This window comes from Trichosurus vulpecula, chromosome 9, assembly GCF_011100635.1.
Source record: "Trichosurus vulpecula isolate mTriVul1 chromosome 9, mTriVul1.pri, whole genome shotgun sequence".
Lineage (NCBI taxonomy): Eukaryota > Metazoa > Chordata > Mammalia > Diprotodontia > Phalangeridae > Trichosurus > Trichosurus vulpecula.
In genome coordinates, this window is record NC_050581.1 from 82,145,266 (window position 1) to 82,165,321 (window position 20,056).

Genomic DNA, 20,056 nt, shown 5'->3' on the forward strand with positions numbered 1-20,056 from the left:
ACAAAAATAAGAGAACATAAGAATGATAGAGCTAGGAGGTACCTTAGGACATAGAATGTCAGAGCTGGAAGAGACCTTAGGACAGAAGATGTTAGCAGTGGAAGGGGCCTTAGAACACAGAACACTGAATTTGGAAGGAATCTTAAAACATCAAATACAGAATGTCAGAAGTGGACAAGACCTTAAAACACAGAATATCATAACTGGAAAGGACTTTAGAACATAGAAGACAGAATGTTAGAGATGGAAGGGACCTTAGAAATTATCTAGTTTTACCCCTAGAATAGGGACTGAAGTTGCCAGACTGATGCCAGTTGGCATCAACAGAAATTACCAGGTTCTTACATCACTTCCTAGTCAATATTAAAATGAGCTGAATTGACTTGAAGTCACCCATTAACCAATACTTTTTACAAAGTTAGCTGAGAAGATGGGGGGGGGAATTCCATACCTGCAAGTTAAAAGTCATTCAGCTCCACCCACTGCACCTGCAACCCAGACTTAAGCTTTGATTCACAGATGCCCCTGCTACCCTTTTCTAGTCCCATGCTACCAAGCAAGAGCCTCCTTCTCTTGCTCAAACCCAGGCTTACCGAGAAGTAAACCATGTAAGGGTTTTTTTCACCCAATTCTGCATCAGAGTAAAATAAATAACACCACCATTCATGACTATTGGTTTGCTCTACTATATAAGCCCCAAATGGCATCATATTCCAGGCTGCTGTGATGCCAACCTTCACTCTTCTGCACCTTTTCTCTCCTTCAATCTTTCCCAAACCCCAGCTCTCACCCCCACCCTGCCCCAAGGCCACCTCTTCCATACCAGCTCCATTCAGAAATGTAGCTTCGCGCTAGAGAACTAGAGCAGGAGAGAATCACAAATGTGAGGAGCTGGGGAAGTGCCAGGGGCTTCAGAGAAAGCAACTAAGCCCAACTCCCTCCTGCCTGGGTCACTGTCGAGAGAGAGAGAAAAGGAGGGAGCATGAAGTCAGGTGACACACAGGAGACCTCGCAGGGGTTATTTCCTGTACCCAGCTCCCTGTGCATGGGGAGTCACAAAGGGAAGAGACAAATGGTCTCTTGGGACATGCCTCCTCCCAGCTCCCTCCTCACCCACCTCACATGAGGGTCTCCTCATAAGAGCAGGAGGGGCCAGGGAACATGGTGGGTTCCTCAGATGCAAAGCTAGAGTTTCCCCCAAATTCCACCACAGTGTTACTACTGTCCTCTTTCTCCCCAGAAGGCCTACTCGCTTGGTTCTGCCCTGTCCCTTCTGCTTTGGCTGCTGGCCCAGTTGTTGTTGTCCCACGATGAGTCTTCATGTGGGTGAGAAGATGAGAGCTCTGGGAGAATCGACGGCCACAAGCTGCACATGCATAGGGCCGCTCCCCTGTATGCGTTCGCTGGTGGGTGACCAGCACAGAGCGCTGTGAGAACCTCTTCCCACACTCAGGGCAGGGGAAGGGCCGCTCACCGGTGTGACCCCGCCGGTGCTTGGCCAGATTAGAGCGCTGAGCAAAGCCCCGTCCACAGTCTGCACAACGGAAGGGCTTCTCCCCAGTATGGGTTCTTCTATGCCTCTTAAAGTCTGAACTATGGCCGAAGCCCTTGCCACAGTCAGGACACCGATGTGGCTTCTCCTCTGCATGTGCCCACTGGTGCCGAGTCAGAGCTGCACTCTGCCCAAAACGCCGCCCACACTCCCCACAGGCGTAGGGACGTTCTCCCGTGTGTGCCCGCCCATGGGCTGTCAGGTGGGCCCTGCGGCTAAATCCAGCCCCACAAACCCCACACACAAAAGGCTTCTCCCCAGTGTGGCCACGCACGTGGGCAGCCAAGTGGGAGCCTCGAGCAAAGCGGGCCCCACACTCTGGACAGGGGAAAGGGCGTTCTCCTGTGTGTGTGCGCCGGTGCCGAGCCAAGTGAGACCCATACACAAAGCTCTTCCCACAGTCTGCACAGCGGTGTGGCCGGTCCCCAGCATGGTAGCGCTGGTGCTTAGCCAGGGCTGCTCGACGCCCAAAGGTCTTGCCACAGTCAGAGCATATCCATGGAGTCTCTTCTTCCAACATGGAAGAAGGCTGGGGGTCAGAAAGGAGGCTCCCAACTGAAGGGCCAAAAGATAGCAGTCCACTGGCACAAGGGTCACAAGGCATTGCTGTCCCATCAATTAGAGAGATCTGACTCCCTAAATGACCAGGAATAGGGGGGGCATCAACCAACTCATGAGCCACCCTTTCTCCAAAATCCTGAAGGGCTAACATTGGGAGGTTCTCTCCATGAAGCCAAGATTTGGGTGGCAGTGGGAAGTGGAAGTCAAGAGGGTGAGAAGGACCTTCCCCTTCTCCAAAACCATTCCCTAATTCAGGGTAGTTCCTATCTATAACAGAGCCTTCATTTACAGGGTCCAGACCCTCCCCACTCAACTCAGGTCCCTCACTCTCTTCTCTTCTGGCTTCTTCTCTAAGATCAGAGCATTTTCCACCCCTTCGATGACGCTGGAAGTCTGCTCGAAGTCTAAAGGCCCGTCCACAATCAGGGCAGCAGTGAGGCTTCTCCGCAGTGTGGACAGCCTGGTGGCGGGCCAGGGCCGAGCTCTGACTGAAACTGCGGCCACACTGGGGACAAGGGTATGGCCGCTCGCCTGTGTGGGTACGCTGGTGCGTCACCAGATAGGACCGGCGGCCAAAGCCAGCCCCACAGAAGGAGCAACGGTAGGGCCGCTCACCTGTATGGATACGTCGGTGGGTTACCAGGTGGGACTTGTAGACAAAGCGCTTGCCACAGTCAGGGCAGGGGAAGGGCTTCTCTCCTGTGTGTGTGCGCTGGTGAATAGCCAGGTGAGAACGATAAACAAAACCCTTTCCACACTCTTCACAACCAAAAGGCTTCACAGCTGCATGGTAGCGACGGTGCTTGGCCAGCCCTGACCGATGAGGAAACACCTTCCCACACACATCGCACGTTGTTTCTGGCCTGCCCCCAGCTGCTTCCACCACTGCTGAGAATGCCCAGGGGGGCAGGAGTGGGGCACCTGCCTCTCCACTATGAAGAATGGGCTTGATCTCTTGTCCTTCAGTGACCATCCCCATATTTGAGGGGTCTCCTCCCCACAAATCTGTGGGCTGAACCTGAATGGAATCATCAGGGCCCCAGGTTCCAGGGACATCTCCGACACCATAGGCTGCTGACCATACTCCTGGTGGCTCCGATTCCTCAGGGGTCTCCAGAGGACCTTCTTCTTCATCCTCATCTTCATCCTCCTCATCCTCATTCCAGAACCAACCACCTAAAAGAGAAAGAAAGGAAAGCTAAGAAAGGAGAACCTTGCAGAAAGCAGTCCTTCAAAAAGAGTGTGGTATGTTGTTTTTTTTTTTTAAAAAGCATTCATTTTAGAGTGATAAGAGCCAAGTTTGAGTTCCAGCTCTAACACAGTCCAGCAATACAAGTAAGCACCTGGGCAAGCTGTCTAGCCTTTCTTTGCTTGTCTATAAAATGGGTTTAGTAATACTTGTACTCCCAACTTCATAGGACTATGGTGAGAGAACTGCTGTGTAAACTTTAGAGAAATAGGAGTTGTTCTGATTATTACTCTACCCTCTTTCTCCTGTGCCTCATTATGGTGTTACGATGATACTGATTTCCCAAAGGCTGTATGTCAGGAGAATACAAATTCTAGTAGGTCCTTCCCAAGTTGGAAAGATCACCAGTTAAGTCTGTTGATCACTGTGAGTCTATCATGTGAGGACTAGCCTCAGTAATCTGAGAGAGAGATTCCATTGTGGTGGAATCTCTCAGATTGGCCTCAGGGTAATCATTTTTCAGTCATGGCGACTCTCAAAGACCATCTAATAAGGCAAAGAGGGTTTGTGATCTGCATTGGTGGAGGGAATACCCACACCAAGAAAATCAGATCATTCAGCCAAAACCACAACAATAAATGGTGTCCATTGTACCAAGAGGACAAAAAAAGGAACGTTTTCAGGAAAAGATACATAATAACAATTTCTTTAAAAAAAAAAGCACAGTGACTTAAAAAAACAGGAAAAGTCTAAGGAAAATTGTGCCCCCTACCACGAAAGTTTTCAGAAGGCTTATTTTGCCCATTAGCATCAAAACTAGTCAGTCAACAAACATTAAGCGCTTAATCACCAATAAGATTCAGGCAGGGTAGAGGTCTGAAATAGCTAGGTCTTTTCTTTAGTGGCTAAATAACACAGGCCACACCTCAAACTCAATTGCCAGAAAATTCTTCTCCAATGTAATTATGTGACTGACCAGCTACATGGTGAGACCAGGCTAGATCCAAAGTAGATAATAAAAACTGAACAACTTAATAAAGTTAACAAAGAAGAAAGGAATTAAAAAGAAGAAAAACAAAGAAATTATTCTGTGCTAATTGATAGCAGAGAAAGGGAGATGTTGAGTGGTTGCTAAGGTAATTTTTCCTAGATGAGAAGGTAAATTCAGAAAAAGTAGCAATATACTACGTACTGGACATATCTAGGTATACCTGAAACTAAGCTGTGAAACAGAATATGACTTCTTATATTTCAGACCTGGTACAAAAAAGATCAAGAAAAAGGGGAAAGGTGGCTTAAAGTTTTTCCTGAAATAATGAACATGGCAGCCCCTTTTAGGAGAGAGCCTAAGTACAAACTACACCTTATGAATACAGGCAGCAGGAGAGAATCCTATAGGGAATTTTCACAGCTTAAGGCAAGAAGGTAAAAGGTAGATCCCCAAAGCCTAAGGGCTCTCAAGAGGCCTGAGTGCTTAGAAGCACAGTCAGTGAGAGAAAGTAATGGTATCCCTAGAAAATGAAAGAAAAGCCAGAGTTAACCTCAAAGAGGTCTCTCAAAAATTCATTTAGTAGGTTAGAGTTTTTTTAAACATTATTTCAATATATCAAGGATCTTCAATTTTATCTGAGTATGCCTTACACAGACACAGATTCATTACACATCTATTATACCTCAGCAAACTTTCTGTACATGGAACTCTCAATGAGGAAATGCCCTCTATCAATGCAGATCAGCATTTACACAGCAATTTATAACTTTTTAGAGAGGTGCCTGCCTTTGGGTATTTACATATCATGGCACAGTACAGAGAGAGACTGCCTTGAAGTCAGGATGACAGGAGTTCAAGCCCCACACTGGGCAAGTCACTAAACCTCTCAAGTAATTCTCTTAGAACTACCTGTCTACATCTATGGGCCATTTATCTTTCAAGGACCTAAATCTTTTCACTCCTTTGAATCAGTTTCCTGTCATGGATAGCAGACCTCTATCAGAGAAATTTGTTGCAGAGATCTTTTCCCCAGCTAATTGTTTCCCTTCCTAATTCTAACTGCACTGGTTTCATTTGTGCCAACACATTACAATTTTATACAATCAAAAATTTTCATTTTATCTTCCATGATCCTCAAAAACTCTTCCCTGATCCTCAAAAATTCTTCCCCTATCTACAGTTACAAAAGGTTATCTACCTCCTTCCCTGCTCTTCTAATTCCTTTATGATGTATCCATTTGTAGCCCATTTTAGAAAATGGTGTGAGGTGTTGGTCTAAACATAACTTCTGCTAGACTGACTTCTAGTATTCCCAGCAGGTTTTATTCAACTACCCCAGTAATTTGCCCCAATAATCTTTACCCTAGTACTTGGGGCCACCGGATTTATGGAACATTTATGCCAATGTATTTGTTTGCTTCCGGATTTTATGTTCCTAATCTGTCCCAATAATCAACTTTTCTATTTTTTAACCAGAATTGAAGTTTTTTTTAACCAGAATCGAATAGTTTTGATGATGACTTTCATAGTATAGTTTCTGAAATCTGGTAGGACCAGATCTAGGTCTGAGCTAGGACCCTTTCCTTCTCACTTTCTTTCATTATTGAGATTCTTGATCTTTTGTTCATCTAGATTAATTTTATTACTTTTCAACTCCTATAGAATAGCCCTTTGGTAGTCTGATATGGCAATTAATAAGCAAATTAATTTGGATAACATTGTCACTTTACTGAATTCCTATCCAACCATGAGCAATTAATCTCTTAATTATTTAAGTCCATATTACTATAAAAATATTTTGTAGTTGTATTCATGTAATTCCTATGTATGTGTTAGTATTTGGTCTCCCAAATATTTTGTGCAGCCTATAATTATTTTGAGTGGAATTTCTCTACCCCTTCTGGCTAGTTTACACTGGCAATATGCCAAAAGCCTGATAATTCTGTGTAGTTTTATTTTATGTCCTTCCATTTTCCTGAAGTTCATTTCAATTAATTTTAGCTGAATGTCTAAGGTTCTCTAAATATACCATCATATCATCTATAAAAAGCACAATTTTATTTCCTTTTTTGACTATATTTATTCCCTCAGTCTTTTCCATCTTAATGCTAGAGTTAGCATTTCTATTAATATATTAAATAATAGTGCTAATAAGCTATCCTTGCTTTACCCCTGACTTTAATAGAACAACCTCTAACATTTCTCCATTACATATAACACTGATTCTAGGCTTAGACAAAATAAAGTTTACCATGTTAAAGAAAGGTCCACTTATTCCTATGTTTCTAAATTTTTTAACATAAATTGGTATTATATTTTGTCAAAAACTTTGTTAGGCCTTTACTACTGCTCTGACTTCACTTTTGTTCCCCCATCAATTTCAAGCCATTTCAACTGTATACTGTCTGTCCCCTTATTGCGAATGCCTTGCCCCCTTACCCTATCACTGCTCTTCTCTTGCCAACCCTCAGCCCTGGATTACTCTCACCATCCATCTCCTATACTCCTATTCACAAGTGCTAAACAAAACTGGAGGAAGCCTCACAACTATGCTGACTCATGGTATTCAATGTCAAATGGGTCTTCACTGCAGCAAGACACTAGTTTTCCTAATGATCTATCATCTCACAGAAGCTATTCCAAAGCTTGTCTTCACTCCTCAAGCCCACCACACCTCCTTTCCCCACCCTCACTCTTAGCTGAGGACTTTGCCTCTTTACTGAAAATAAGAGACTATTCAATATGAAAAAAAAACCTTTCTCCCACTCTCTTCATAACATCGTCTCCAGCTCCTTCCTTCTTGCCTTCAGGCTCTGACAAAAACATGACCCTTCTCCTTGCCAAGTTGACCCTTCTATGTGTGCATTTTGATACCATACCCTTCTGTCTTCACTAGCAGACTGCATCCTCAATCACTGCCTTCCAACATGTCTAAGTGTCCTCTATCCCAAAATAGAAAAAAAAAACCCACACACACTTCATGTCCTACTCTCAAATTATCCTATATCACTCCTCTTTTTCATCCAAACTCCTTAAAAAAGTTATCTACACTTTCTTCACATCTTCTCCTCTCACCACTCAAACCTTTGTAATTTAACTGCCAACCTCACTGAAATGAAACTGTTCTCTCCAAAAGTAGTAATAATCTCTGCATTTCCAAATCTGATGCTCTTTTCTCAGTCCTAATTTTCTCAACCTCAAACTCTGTTGACTACCCTATCTTCCTAGATTTTCTCTTCCCTGTCCTTTTGTGTTCCTACTAGCTCAGTTCACCTCCTACCTTGCTGACAGCTCATTTCCAGTCTCCTTTGCTGGGTTATTATGCACATCTGCTGTAGGTTCTCCCTAGGATTCTATTGTGGGCTGCCCTGAGGCAGGTATGTGACCTAATGGACAGAGTTTTGAGCCTCAGCTCAAATCCTGCATCAGATACTTACTAGCCATCTGTTCCTCCCTGGACAAGCCATGGAACCCATTCACCTCAGTTTCCCCAACTGCAGAATGGGGATAATAACAGCACCTACCAGGACTGTTGTGAGGATCAAATAGAATATTTATAAAGCACTTATCACAGTACTTGTCATGTAGTTGGTACTTAATAAATGCTTGTTTCTTTCCTTCCTATTCTCTTCTCCCTCTGCATTTTCTCTCCATAACTTCATCAGTTCCCAAAGTTTTAACTCTCATCTTTATTCAGAGAACTCAAAGATAGATCCAGTCTATCATCCCCCTGTGCTTCAACCCCAAATCAACAACTGCCTTTTGGACATTTCAAACTGGATGTTATGAGAATTCTTAAAGGTAACGTCTAAATTAAATTCATCTCTCCCCAAAAAAAGCTACCCTCTTCCAAATTTCCCCATTTTTGCTGAAGACACTATCATCCTTCCAGTGTCTCAGTTTCATTATGTCAGTATTATCCTGGCCTTTCACATTCCCTCATGCCATATATCCAATCAATTTACCAAATCTTGCCTTTTCTAACTTCATATCTCTCTGATCCCTTCTCTCCACTTACACAGCTACCACCTTTGTTCAGGCCCTCATCACCTCTTTCCTAGATTTTTTGCAACAGCATATTTGGTCTCACTACCTCACATCTCTTCCAACTCCAGTCCATTCTAAACACTGCTACCAAAGTAATTTTCCTTAAGTACAGAGTCACCCATGACTCCTTTACTCAAGCAAGTCCAAAAGTTTCCTATTTCCTCTAGCATAGAATGCAAACTCCTCTGTTTAGTTTTTAAAGCCCTACACAACTTGATTCTACCTATTTTGTGGTCTCATTGGACATACATTCTGGGATCCAACCAAAACATCTTCTCTGCTCCTCACAAAATGACATTCCCTCTCCCATCTCTAGACCTTTGCACTGGCTATCCCTCATGCCTCGGATGAACCTTACTTCCATATCATAGGACCCCCCCACTTCTTTTAAGATGCATTTCAGGTCAGATGTGCTTGAAGCCTTTCTTGATTCCCAACCCCCAAAACTGCTTGAGATCTTCAACTATTCTCCCTGTAATACAATTAACTTTTTAAGAACATAAATGCTGGGGGCGGTGGGGGCAGAGCCAAGATGGTGGCTGGAAAGCAGGGACTTGCGTGAGCTCCCCACCAGGTCCCTCCAAAAACCTATAAAAATGGCTATGAACAAATTCTAGAACTGCAAAACCAATGGAACTGCAGAGGGAAGCAGGGCTCCAGCCCAGGACAGCCTGGATGGTCGCTGGGTAAGGTCTATCATGCACGGAGATGGGAACGGAGTGGAGCAGAGCCCAGCGTGGGCTGTGCCCGGACCAACCAGACCAGAAGCCAGGCAAAACAGGCCCTAGCGCCCTGAATCAGTGAGCTATGGCAGTTATGAGATTTCTCAACCCACACACACCAAAGACAACAGAGAAGGTAAGTGGAAAAAGCTGCAGGGGACAGAGTGAAAGGAGTTCGAGGGTGGGCCACCACCCCAGGGGCAGCGGAAGTGATGCAGCTCTGAGGACAGAACTACAGCTGCAGTTGCTTCTGGCCCCAGGCCCATCTGGTGGGAGGAATTAAGTTGCAGATCAGAGCAGGAGTGAAGACAGAGGGCACATGGTGAGTTGAATGTGAAGGGATGATATCTTTAAAAAAATCAAATTAAGGGATGAGAGAGGAATATATTGAGAGAGGGAGAAAGGGAGAGATAGAATGGGGCATATTATCTCACATAAAAGTGGCAAGAAAAAGCAGTTCTGTTGGGAGAGAAGAGGGGGAAGGTGAAGGTGAATGAGTGAATCTTGCTCTCATCGGATTTGACCTGAGGAGGGCGTAACAGACACACTCAATTGGGTATCTTACCCCACAGGAAAGGAGGAGGAAGGAGATAAAAAAGGGGGGACAATAGAAGGGAGGGCAGATAGGGGGAGGAGGTAATCAAAAGTAAACACTTTTGAAAAGGGACAGGGTCAAGGGAGAAAACTGGATAATGGGGGATAGGATAGGAAGGAGCAAAATATAGTCAGTCTTTCACAACATGAGTATTGTGGAAGGGTTTTACATAATGACACGCATGTGGCCTATGTTGAATTGCTTGCCTTCTTAGGAGGGTGGATAGGAAGGGAAGACGGGAGAGAATCTGGAACTCAAAGTTTTAAAAGCAGATGTTCAAAAAAAAAGTTTTCGCATGCAACTAGGAAATAAGATATACAGGCAATGCAGCATAGAAATCTATCTTGCCCTACAAGAAAGTAAGGGAAGAGGGAATGGGGGCAGGGGGGATGGGGTGACAGAAGGCAGGGCTGACTGGGGAACGGGGCAATCAGAATATATGCCATCTTGAAGTGGGGTAAGGGTAGAAATGGGGAGAAAATTTGTAATTCAATCTCTTGTGAAAATCAATGCTGAAAACTAAAAATATTAAATAAATAATGAGAAAATTGAAAAAAAGAACATAGATGCTATGCCATTTGGTACATATATTATTATTGTTTTTATTGTTGTAGCATCTACCATGTCTTTAAGCATAATGTAGTCTCCCTGTTTATATCTTCTAACCCTATTTTTACTGTTGCCTTGTCTGAGACAAGTGTTTATATATCACTTTAAGATTTGCAAAGCACTTTTCTAATCCAATCTGCTCTCTTCTTCAGGTAAATGTGAGCTCATCCCATCCACCTTTCTCTTCATTTGGTCTCTTTTCCCCTTACATCTCTATTCACAAAGCAAAAGGTGATGAAAAGAGCAAGGAATATGATTAACACTAGTGTTCTGTAACTAAAGCAATCTTCTTCAACCCCACTGCTCTTCCTCTCTACCCCTGGCCCTGACAAAAATCACTGGTCCAATTTATACTTTCTTTTTCCTCTCAATCCCCTCTTTATGATTTGCCCTCTGAAGCAGCTTTGTTCTATTTTGCATATGACTATTGCCTCCCTGATACTACCTTTCCTTCTACACCCATCTCTATTTCCTTATTAAATTTAATCTGTTACTACACTAACCTCTGTGCATGTGTACATCTGTGTGCTCATCCCACTCTGGCCTGTTCAGATGAGAGCGAGGTTCATGTGATACCCACTCCTTCCACCTCTTCCTCCATGTTTATAAAATCTCTTCTTGGAGCACTTCAACCTCAAAAACATTAAGGTCTATCTCCTACTTTATTTCTGCCCTAGTGCACTCCTTTTTCATTCCCTTTTCTTTGCTCTGTTGTTGTTCAGTCGTTTTCAGTTCTGTCCAATTCTGTGTGACATCACTTGAGGCTTTCTTGGCAAAGATCCTGGAGTGGTTCACCATTTCCTTCTCCAGCTCATTTTGCAGAAGAGGAAATTGAGGCAAACAAGGCTCAGTGATTTGCCCAAGGTCCCAGAGCTAATAAGTGTCTGAGGTCATATTTGAATTCAGGTCTTTCTAACAGGTCCAGTGCTCTATCCACTGCACCACCCAGCTGCCCCTTCTTTGCTCTAAAGAGAATCAAAATGAAACAAATTGCCTCCAGGCTTTCTATTTCTTTTATTCTTCTGTGACCTTTGAAGACATGCAGATTCTGAAGGGGGACCTCTTTCATTAGAATATAAGTACTTCATCCTCAATTGGTCCTTAACAATTGTTCAAATGTATTTACCTCTCTAGGGTTTTCTTTACTCTTGTGTTTGCAATTCAGAATTTCTATTCAGACCTAGTATTTTCACCAAAAATGATAAAGTCTTCTCTTCCATTAAAGGTCCAATTTTATCCCAAAAGATTATGTTCAGTGTTGTAGGATAAGTTGTAAGCCCTTCCTTTTGGAATACTAATTCCAAGACTTTCTCTCCTATATAAATAGTCACTGCCAAGTCATGTGTGATCCTGGAGTTCATTCTCTGGTACTCTGAATGCTTCCTTTCAGGATGCTTTCAGTATTTTTTTTTCTGTGACCTAGAAGCTCTGAATTCTGGCTATGACATTCCTGCAAGTTTTCATTTTAGCAAGCAACTGGTGGATTCTTTCTATTTTCACTATGTCCTCTGGTTTTAACAAATCCCGAAGTTTTTGTTTATGATTTTTCAAATTATGGGATCAAGACTTCTTTTTTCCAGGTCAGTTCTTTCTGATATCTTTCATTTTCCTTTATTTTTTCAATCTTTTGATTTTATTCTAATATTTCTTGCTGTCTGATGAAGTCATTGAGTTATTCGGTTTATTCTAATTTGGAAGTAGTCCACTCTACCTTCTGTTCTATTCATTTATTCTCATTATAATTTGTTCTTTCAGAGCTCTTATTTCATTTTTGCTTTATTTCTTCCAGGTGTTTCTATAGTCTTTGTGGCTAAGTCACGTTTTTTTTTCTTGAGGCCAACTGTACTTATTATGGTGTTACTTTATTCTTCTAGACTGACCTTTTAGGCATCTCCTGCCCCTGCAATATCACTATCTGTTTCTGTTTAATCAATCTCCAGCCTCAGTCCTGATTTGGAAATTTGTACCAGGGTCAAGTTCTGCCCCTTCTTGCACTCTTGGATGGGGCACTTAGGCCATGCTTGGTCCTCACTTTGATTTACTCAGCTCCTGAAAACAGCTTCCACTTATTTTGGTGTGTCTGCTCTCAGAAGGCTGGCAGGCTTCAATGTTTCCGGTCAAGAGTATTATAATTGGTTGTTCCTAAACAAGACACTGCAGTGGTCTTCCAGCCCACCTGAGGCAGGTTGATGATGAGGGATTCTGTCACCCCTCAGAGGTCCCCAGAGGAGAACTGTAGATATCCATCCTCCCCAGAATGTGTTTGTTCTGGGTACTGCTGAGATTTCCAGTTTATTCATCTGAATTCATTCTGGATTCCCTGGTAGGACCTCTCTTTGACACTCACAGCTTCTAGCTCTCTTTTTGTACAGGGCTACATTACAGAACTTATTTAAATTTCTCTTTGAATTTCTTAGTCATTATTGGATCTAGTGCCCTTTTTTAGATGACTGCTGAAGATTAGGTGGGAGATCCAAGTTCCTCTGTGACCTTTCATGCCACCATCTTGGTATATTCCATCTCCATCCATATTTTCATTACAATACCTTAAACTATGGTCCAGAAATATTAATTATATCCATATAAAACCATCTCCTTAACTAGCTACTCATTTTCATTTCTCAAATCCTTTTTTGCCTTTTGGAATAGCAATAATGAAGATATCATCTATGGCCCCTCAGCTCCTCAGTTTCTTGACCAAAACTTTTTTTGGGGGGTGGAGGAAGTTGTTTTAATTTTCCCTCCTTCACACTTCCCAAAAGGTCTTCATAATCATCATGTATAGCCAAGTGAAGCAAATCCCTCCGTGGCCATGTCCAAAAATGCACATACATCTCATTTGTCATTTTGAGCCCATCACCCCTCTAAGTGAGGTAGCTAGGGGCGCAGTGGATAGAATGTTGAGCTTGCAGTCAGAAAGACCCCAGGTCAAATCCAATCTTAGATACTTACTAGCTGTATGACCTTGGGCAAGTCATTTAATGTCTGTATGCCTCAATATAAAAATCTGAAAAATAAGGATCTTAAAGGCGGTATTATCCCCTCAGGTTTGTTGTGAGGATCAAATGAGATAATGGTAAAGCACTTAATATAGTGCCTGACGTATAGTAGGTACTTAATAAATACTTGTGTAAGGAAAAAGGTATTGTATTTCCTCTTTGGTCCTCTGGAATCATGGTTTGTCACTGTAATATCAGAGTTCTAGTCTTTCAAAGTTTTTTCTTTTACTGTTGTCTTCATATAGTTTTCCTGGTTCTGCTCCCTTCACTCTGCATCAGTTCATACAGGTCTTCCCAGGTTACTCTGAAACTGTTCTTTTTATCATTTCTTGTGGCACACTAATATTCCATTAGCTGCATATAGCATAATTTATTTAGCCATTCCACAATAGGTAGGCACCCCCTTACACTTCCAGTTTTTTCCTATGAAATGGGCTGTTATAAATCTTTTTGTCCTTCTTTCATTTTGGGGGGTACATGCCTATGTGGTACCACAAGCTCAAAAGTTATGTTCACTTTATTGATTTTTTGTTGCTCAAGATTTTGTCACCCTTATCAATGCTTTCTATATTTTCCATCTAGTAGCACCAGTGAGTAATGTTATCATTTTGACTAGTCATGGGATATATGCCTCTGAAAGACAAAAAATCTCTCTGTTGTTATTAGGTCAACTACTGTCTCAATGCCTTTCACAAGGAAATCCCACACCACTGTTCTCTCTTCCTCACTGCCTTGGAACAGCTAGGCAGAGCAGTGGATAAGAGTGCTGGGCCTGAAGTCAGGAAACCCAAAGTTCCAATCCAGTCTTACTTATCAAGTGATCCTGGGTGAGCACTTAAACACTGCTTCAGTTTCCTCAATGAAAAACTGGGGCCACTTGCCCCACAGGATTTTTATGAGAATCAGATGAGATGATTTGTAAAGTGCTTACTATAATGCCTGGCACATAACAGGTGCTTAAGAAATGTTTGTTCCCTTTTCTTCCCTGCCTCTGCAACTTTCTGAATGATCTCTCTTACCTAAAAGCACCTTTGGCAGCACTTCTTCATTCTTTAGAGGACAAGCATCAACTTCCTCTTCAGAAAGTACCTCAGTTTGGGGGGAGTTTTTTTTCAATTTAATAGTTTTAAATGTTCTAGGTCCTTTTCCCCTTCCCCCTACGTGTGATATTCTTTTATCCTCCAACCTCAGATCCTTTTTGTTTTCCTACTAAAGCCCATTTTCTAGTTTTTAAAGGAACATAATTTTTTCTGATAATCTAGATCAGAGCTATCCAAAATGCAGCTGGCCTACAAGCATAGAAATTTACATAAATGCTTTAGTAAACAATACCGCAGAGCTCTCACTAAAATGGCAAATCAAAATATATTGTCTATTGTTTCAATAAAAACCAAAGGTTGGACAGCCCTGATCTGGATTATGAGAGGGGGGGGAGGGTTAGGACAACCAGTCTGAACAAACTGTCTCCCAAAGGCCTTCTAGTTCCTTAAACTAAAAACCTTCCTCTCTCATAATTTATCATCACACGCAGCCCTGCTTATACCTGGGTCTTTATGATCCAAAGTCAACGCCACCACCTTCATGAAGCTCTTGATAAAAGGATCTTCCAAGGTGAAAGTGATTTCTCCTCCGCAGGACTTTCAGGACATTCTGACCATGTTTCACTTATGTACTCATGTCTCGCTTTGTGTTATTCAAGTATTAAGTACCTTCTATGTATGATAATGACTAAGTTCCATGAGGATAGTTACCATGACTACTTAGTCTTCATATCTCACACAGTACCAACATTAGGCAATGTTTTGCATAAGGCAGGCACTTGACAAACATTTGATTTTTGTCATTCATGTGGAAGCAACTGTATCTCAAGACACAACCAGCTTAAAGAGCTTAAGCCTCCAAAATTTGGAGACCATATTTGAATAACCTCTTAGATATCTCCATGTCAATGGTCATATGTACCCATAGGTACCCTGATCAATAGTTTCTCCCACCTCAACATTCAATCTGCTCGTGCTGTGAGGCCTAGATCTTTATACCTGGCAGGTAAGTCAGTATGTGCCACCCTGGGTTACTACAGATCCAGCTGTTTATATCATTTGATCAAATATCCCACTACCACTACCTTCCTCTCTTTCCACACAGTCTCTTCCCCACCAAGACTATTCTCATCACCAAGCATTGTGACACTACACAGAAGCAAAGTCACATCAAAGGGATGATTTCCCTCAATATCTGAACACCTTCCAACATCTGTCTCTACCTCCTTTGAATCAGAGCCCAAAAACTTTGAAATATATGTTATGGTCTCCACCGGCTTCAGTACTACTAGGCCCTAGAGTCAGAAGACCTAGAGACAAATCCCAGCTCTGAACCTAGTTGTATGAGTTCAGGTAAGTCACAATCTCTTTTAGCCTGTTTCCTCAACTATAAAATAGAAATAATTATGCCTGTACTGCCTAACACAGAGAGTTGTTCTAAGGAAAGCAATTTATAAACCTTAAAGTAATATATAAATGTGATTTATTTATTCTATTAAATTACTAATGATAATGTAGGATGATATTTTCTCTTCTGTTTCCATCACAATACTTACCCCTTCAAATAATAGTAGTCAAGCATGAGTTCTCTTTCTAGAAAGTCTCTTTATTTACCAGCAAACATTTTTATCATGCTGTTCAGAGTTTTGGAAAAAGAATTTTGGTTCAGTGGGTTTCCATAGGGCATGACTAATAAGAGAGAAGAAATATGGATCTCTTCTTCAGAGTGACTAGGAATCTCATGAGGATCTCGTCTCTGGATCACAGGATTTTAGGCTAAAATGAATCTTAAATATTATGCAGACTGACCTCTTTACTTTACAGGTGAGTTCCAGAATGGTGAAGACTTGTTCATTAACAGATCACACAAGTAGTCAAACATGAACACAGAACACGAAAAAAGGCCATCAGACTCAAAATCCAGTATTCTTTTCATTATACCACACTGTCTCCCCACTCTCAAGTCCACTTTCAAGGGTGAGGCCAAAAAACAAAAATACTAGAAGAAATCCAGTATGGGCCTTGATAAGGAAAAAGGCATTTCAACTATCAAACAAGTTCCACAAGGAGAAATAAACACTTGATAGCAAGTAACCAGGGTTTCTTTATATTTAAAAGTAAACTAACTCTTTGGAAATGAGCATGGCATAAAAACAAAGTATATCAATATTTTTAATTGAACCATCCCTGCCAGCTAGTACAGGTAACTATGTAGTTATAAGCACCAGCAGTTGAACATCAAGGTCAAACCTACAACAATAGTAGTAGTAGTTGCAACAGTAGTTGTAAGACCAAATTAGAATTCTTAGTAGAAGGATGACTTCGAACTACAGTCTCTTCCAGCTTGATATTTTGTGAACTTAACTGAGTTTTTATTCTTGAGTTGGAGGCAATACAGGTAACTGCCCAGCATATATTCTAGGCAGAGACAAGCCTAAGAATTGGAGCCACAGACCCTCAGGGGGCTGGAGAGCAAAGGAAGTTTGGATTCCTTGTAACCAAAGCAGGGCAGAGCTGTGCTGAGAGTCCTTTCACAGCCCTAGAAAACAAAGGATCCTCAAAGACCATATATTTCTACCTTCTCATTTTATAGTTCAGAAAACTGAGATCTAAAGAGTAAAATGACTTGCCCATGGTCGTAGAAGGAATAAAAACCAGAGCTGAGATTTGAACCCAGTTCCCTGGCATTAGCAATCTTTCACTGTACCAAATAGTTCTGAGTAAAGTCCCACCTCAATGGAACTCTGGGTATGAAACATTGCATCCGTGCTACTTTTGGAATGCTTCTCTCTCTCTCTCTCTCTCTCTCTCTCTCTCTCTCTCTCTCTCTCAGAAGAGATGTCCCTCTGGATAGAGGTGGAAGGAAAGAAGGGCTATAAATGGAAATAAAGGTAATGTAAAACAAAAGTTATAAACTAAATTTAAATAGCTTAAAATATAGTCCCTTTTCTGATACTAGTTATGTGAACTCGGGCCTAGCTTGCAAAGTTTAAAATGCTATATAAATATGAATTGTTATTATTAACAGAAGGGACTGTTTTTCAGCCAAATGATAAAGGTTATCTCCGATAATGGCTGATCCACTGAAATGATGCCAAACGAGACAAAGAGTTTTATAGGTGTATGTCATCAGAGTATGGACCCTTGAGAATAAAAAGTTATTTTGCAAGTCCTCTCACCCAGCTGATCCATAATTAGGTCCCTAACAAAGACCTCCAGTGACAGGGTACTCACTTTTTAAAGAGGCAATCCATTCATTTTGAGTTAGCTTTAATTTTTAGAAACTGATCTACTGAGTTGAAACTTCTGCCCAATGAGTGTCCCTAGGCTAACATGTGCTCCACAGAAGGTCCACTCCCACTTTCATATAAAAGCCATTCAAACATTAAGATAGTGCTCACATCCTTTAGCCCTCTCTCCCCTCATAAAAATAAAGACAGAGGGATTATCTTCCCTCTAGGGTATGAAGTCGTCTGAAAGGTGAATTCCTGGGTAACAGCAGAGGTCTCCGTAACTGAACTCCTATTTTGGTAGATATAAGGGTCAGATGCTCCTCTGGGATGTACTAAGAATAGTGGTCCATTAATCTAATTCAAGCAGCACTGATAAAGCACCTACCTATTCTGTGCCTAGGGACTGAGCCGCAAGTGGGCACTAAGGCCACCTGTACACCCTGCCTCTAGAATTTTGCTAAAACCATATTTAGAAAAGCACTCAAGTACTAAAAGGCGGGGGGCGGGGGGAACATTCCTTGAGAAAATCAGTTCTAGACACCGAACCTAGCCTTTTGCTTAGCCTTACACTAATTTTACCTTGTATTCTAGTTATTTGCGTACATGTCTTATCTCTTCATTGGACTTCAAGCTTTTTGATGGCAAGAACTCAAGTGTGTCACCTTTTCATTTCTCCCTAACATAGTGCTTTCTGAGTAGCAGGTACTAAATCAGATCTGCAGTAACTGGGGCCAAAATTAAAATAGGCTAAACTAGAGACAAACTGATAATGGCTGGTTGCCACGGGTCACATGACAAACAGAAGAGTGTGAAGTGGCAACGCTACATTTTTCTAGGGCCACCACAGTCCTGTAGTGGGCAATATGTTGTGCTAAATAAAAGTGGATAATGGGACCATAGATCCAGAGTTGTAAAGCAAGTCAGAAGTCAACCTCCTCATTTTGTAAGTGAGAAAACTAAGGCCAAGGGAGGGTAAGTGACTTGCCCAAGGCTATGTAGCTGGTGTTTGTTCAAAGTAATGAACTTCTTCAGAAAGAATAGTCAGAAGCTTGACTAGAGGGCAAAATGGTTTAATTCCTGCATCTCCCTTTTGCTGTCTAGCAACTCAATCTGTTTTCCCACTTTCATTCTCAAAACTTAGGGCCCAGGGTCATATCTTAGTGATCGACAAATAGGTGAAAGATATCTATTTAAACAGCAGCTAGGTGGCACAGTAGATACAGTGTTGGACCTGGAGTCAGGAAGACTCATCTTCCTAAGTTCAAATCTGGCCTCAGATGCTGACTAGCTGTTGTGACCCTGGGCAAGTCACTGAACCCTGTTTGCCTTGGTTTCCTATGTGCAAAATGAGCTGAAGAAGGAAACAGCAAACTACTCCAGTATCTCCGCCAAGAAAATCCCAAATGGGATCACATAAAGTCAGACAAGACTGAAAAAAATGACTGAACAACTCAAGTTAAATAATACAATCAGTAGATTCCAGACCATATAGCTCCTTTGTTGTCTGGTTTTATTGGCCTTTGAATATAGAGGGCATTCTCTCAATGAACACAGGTATCCCTGGGTCCAAAGGTGACCTCTCTGTTCTTTGAGTAGGAAGACACCCACAGGAATGTTGTTCTGATGTGGAGAATCATATATGAGGTATTACTTGGAGTTATTTCCAGAACTCTTTCAAATCACTTGAGACTACATTTTTCTAAGATACACAGAGAACTGATTCAAAGTTTTAATAAAAGCCATTCCCCAGCTGACTTGGTCAAAGGATATGAACAGGCAGCTTTCAGAGGAAGAAATCCAAGCCAGCAATAGCCATATGAGAAAATGCTCGTAATCACTAATAATTAGAGAAATGCCAATTAAAACAACCCTGAGGTACCATCTCACACCAACTGGATTGGCGGAAAATGACAAATGTTGGAGGGGCTATGGGAAAACAGGTACTTTAATGCACTACTGGTGGTAATGTGAACCAGGCCAACCATTCTGGAAAGCAATTTGGAACCATACCCAAAAAGCTATTAAACTGTGCCTAGTCTTTGATCCAGCGATACTGCTACTTCTAGGTCTACATCCCAAAGAGATCAAAGAAAAAGAGCCCATGTGTACAAAAATATTTATGGCAGCTCTCTTTTGTGGTGTCACAAATTATGGTATATGAATATAATTGTGCTATAAGAAATGTTGAAGTGGATGGTTTAAGAAAAACCTGGGAAGACTTACATGAACTGATACAAAGTCAATTAAGTAGAACCAAGAGAATGATTTATGCAATAATAATACTGTAAAAGTGAACAATTCTGAAAGGTTTAGTAACTCTGATCAATGCAATGATCAACCACTATTTCAGAGGACTCATGATGAAATATGCTATCCATAGCTAAAATCCATCAGAGAGCCAATGGATTCCAAGCACACTCTGAAGCACATTTTCTTTTCTTTTCAGATATGGCTAATACAGGAATTTGTTTTGCATGACTATATGTATTTGGAATGGGTTTTGTTTTTCTTGCCTTCT

The 20,056-nt window shown here is 41.7% G+C and overlaps 1 protein-coding gene across 1 annotated transcript in view; it reads right to left on the minus strand.

Annotated features, from left to right (window-relative positions):
* Window positions 1–208: 208 nt before the first annotated feature.
* The window catches only part of ZNF316 (zinc finger protein 316), a 38,021-nt gene continuing 18,173 nt past the window's right edge, over window positions 209–20,056 (minus strand). The window contains exon 6 of the mRNA XM_036737823.1: window positions 209–3,289. Coding sequence (XP_036593718.1) covers window positions 1,119–3,289 — 2,171 coding nt within the window. The 3' untranslated portion in view covers window positions 209–1,118. The remainder of the gene's footprint in view (window positions 3,290–20,056) is intronic.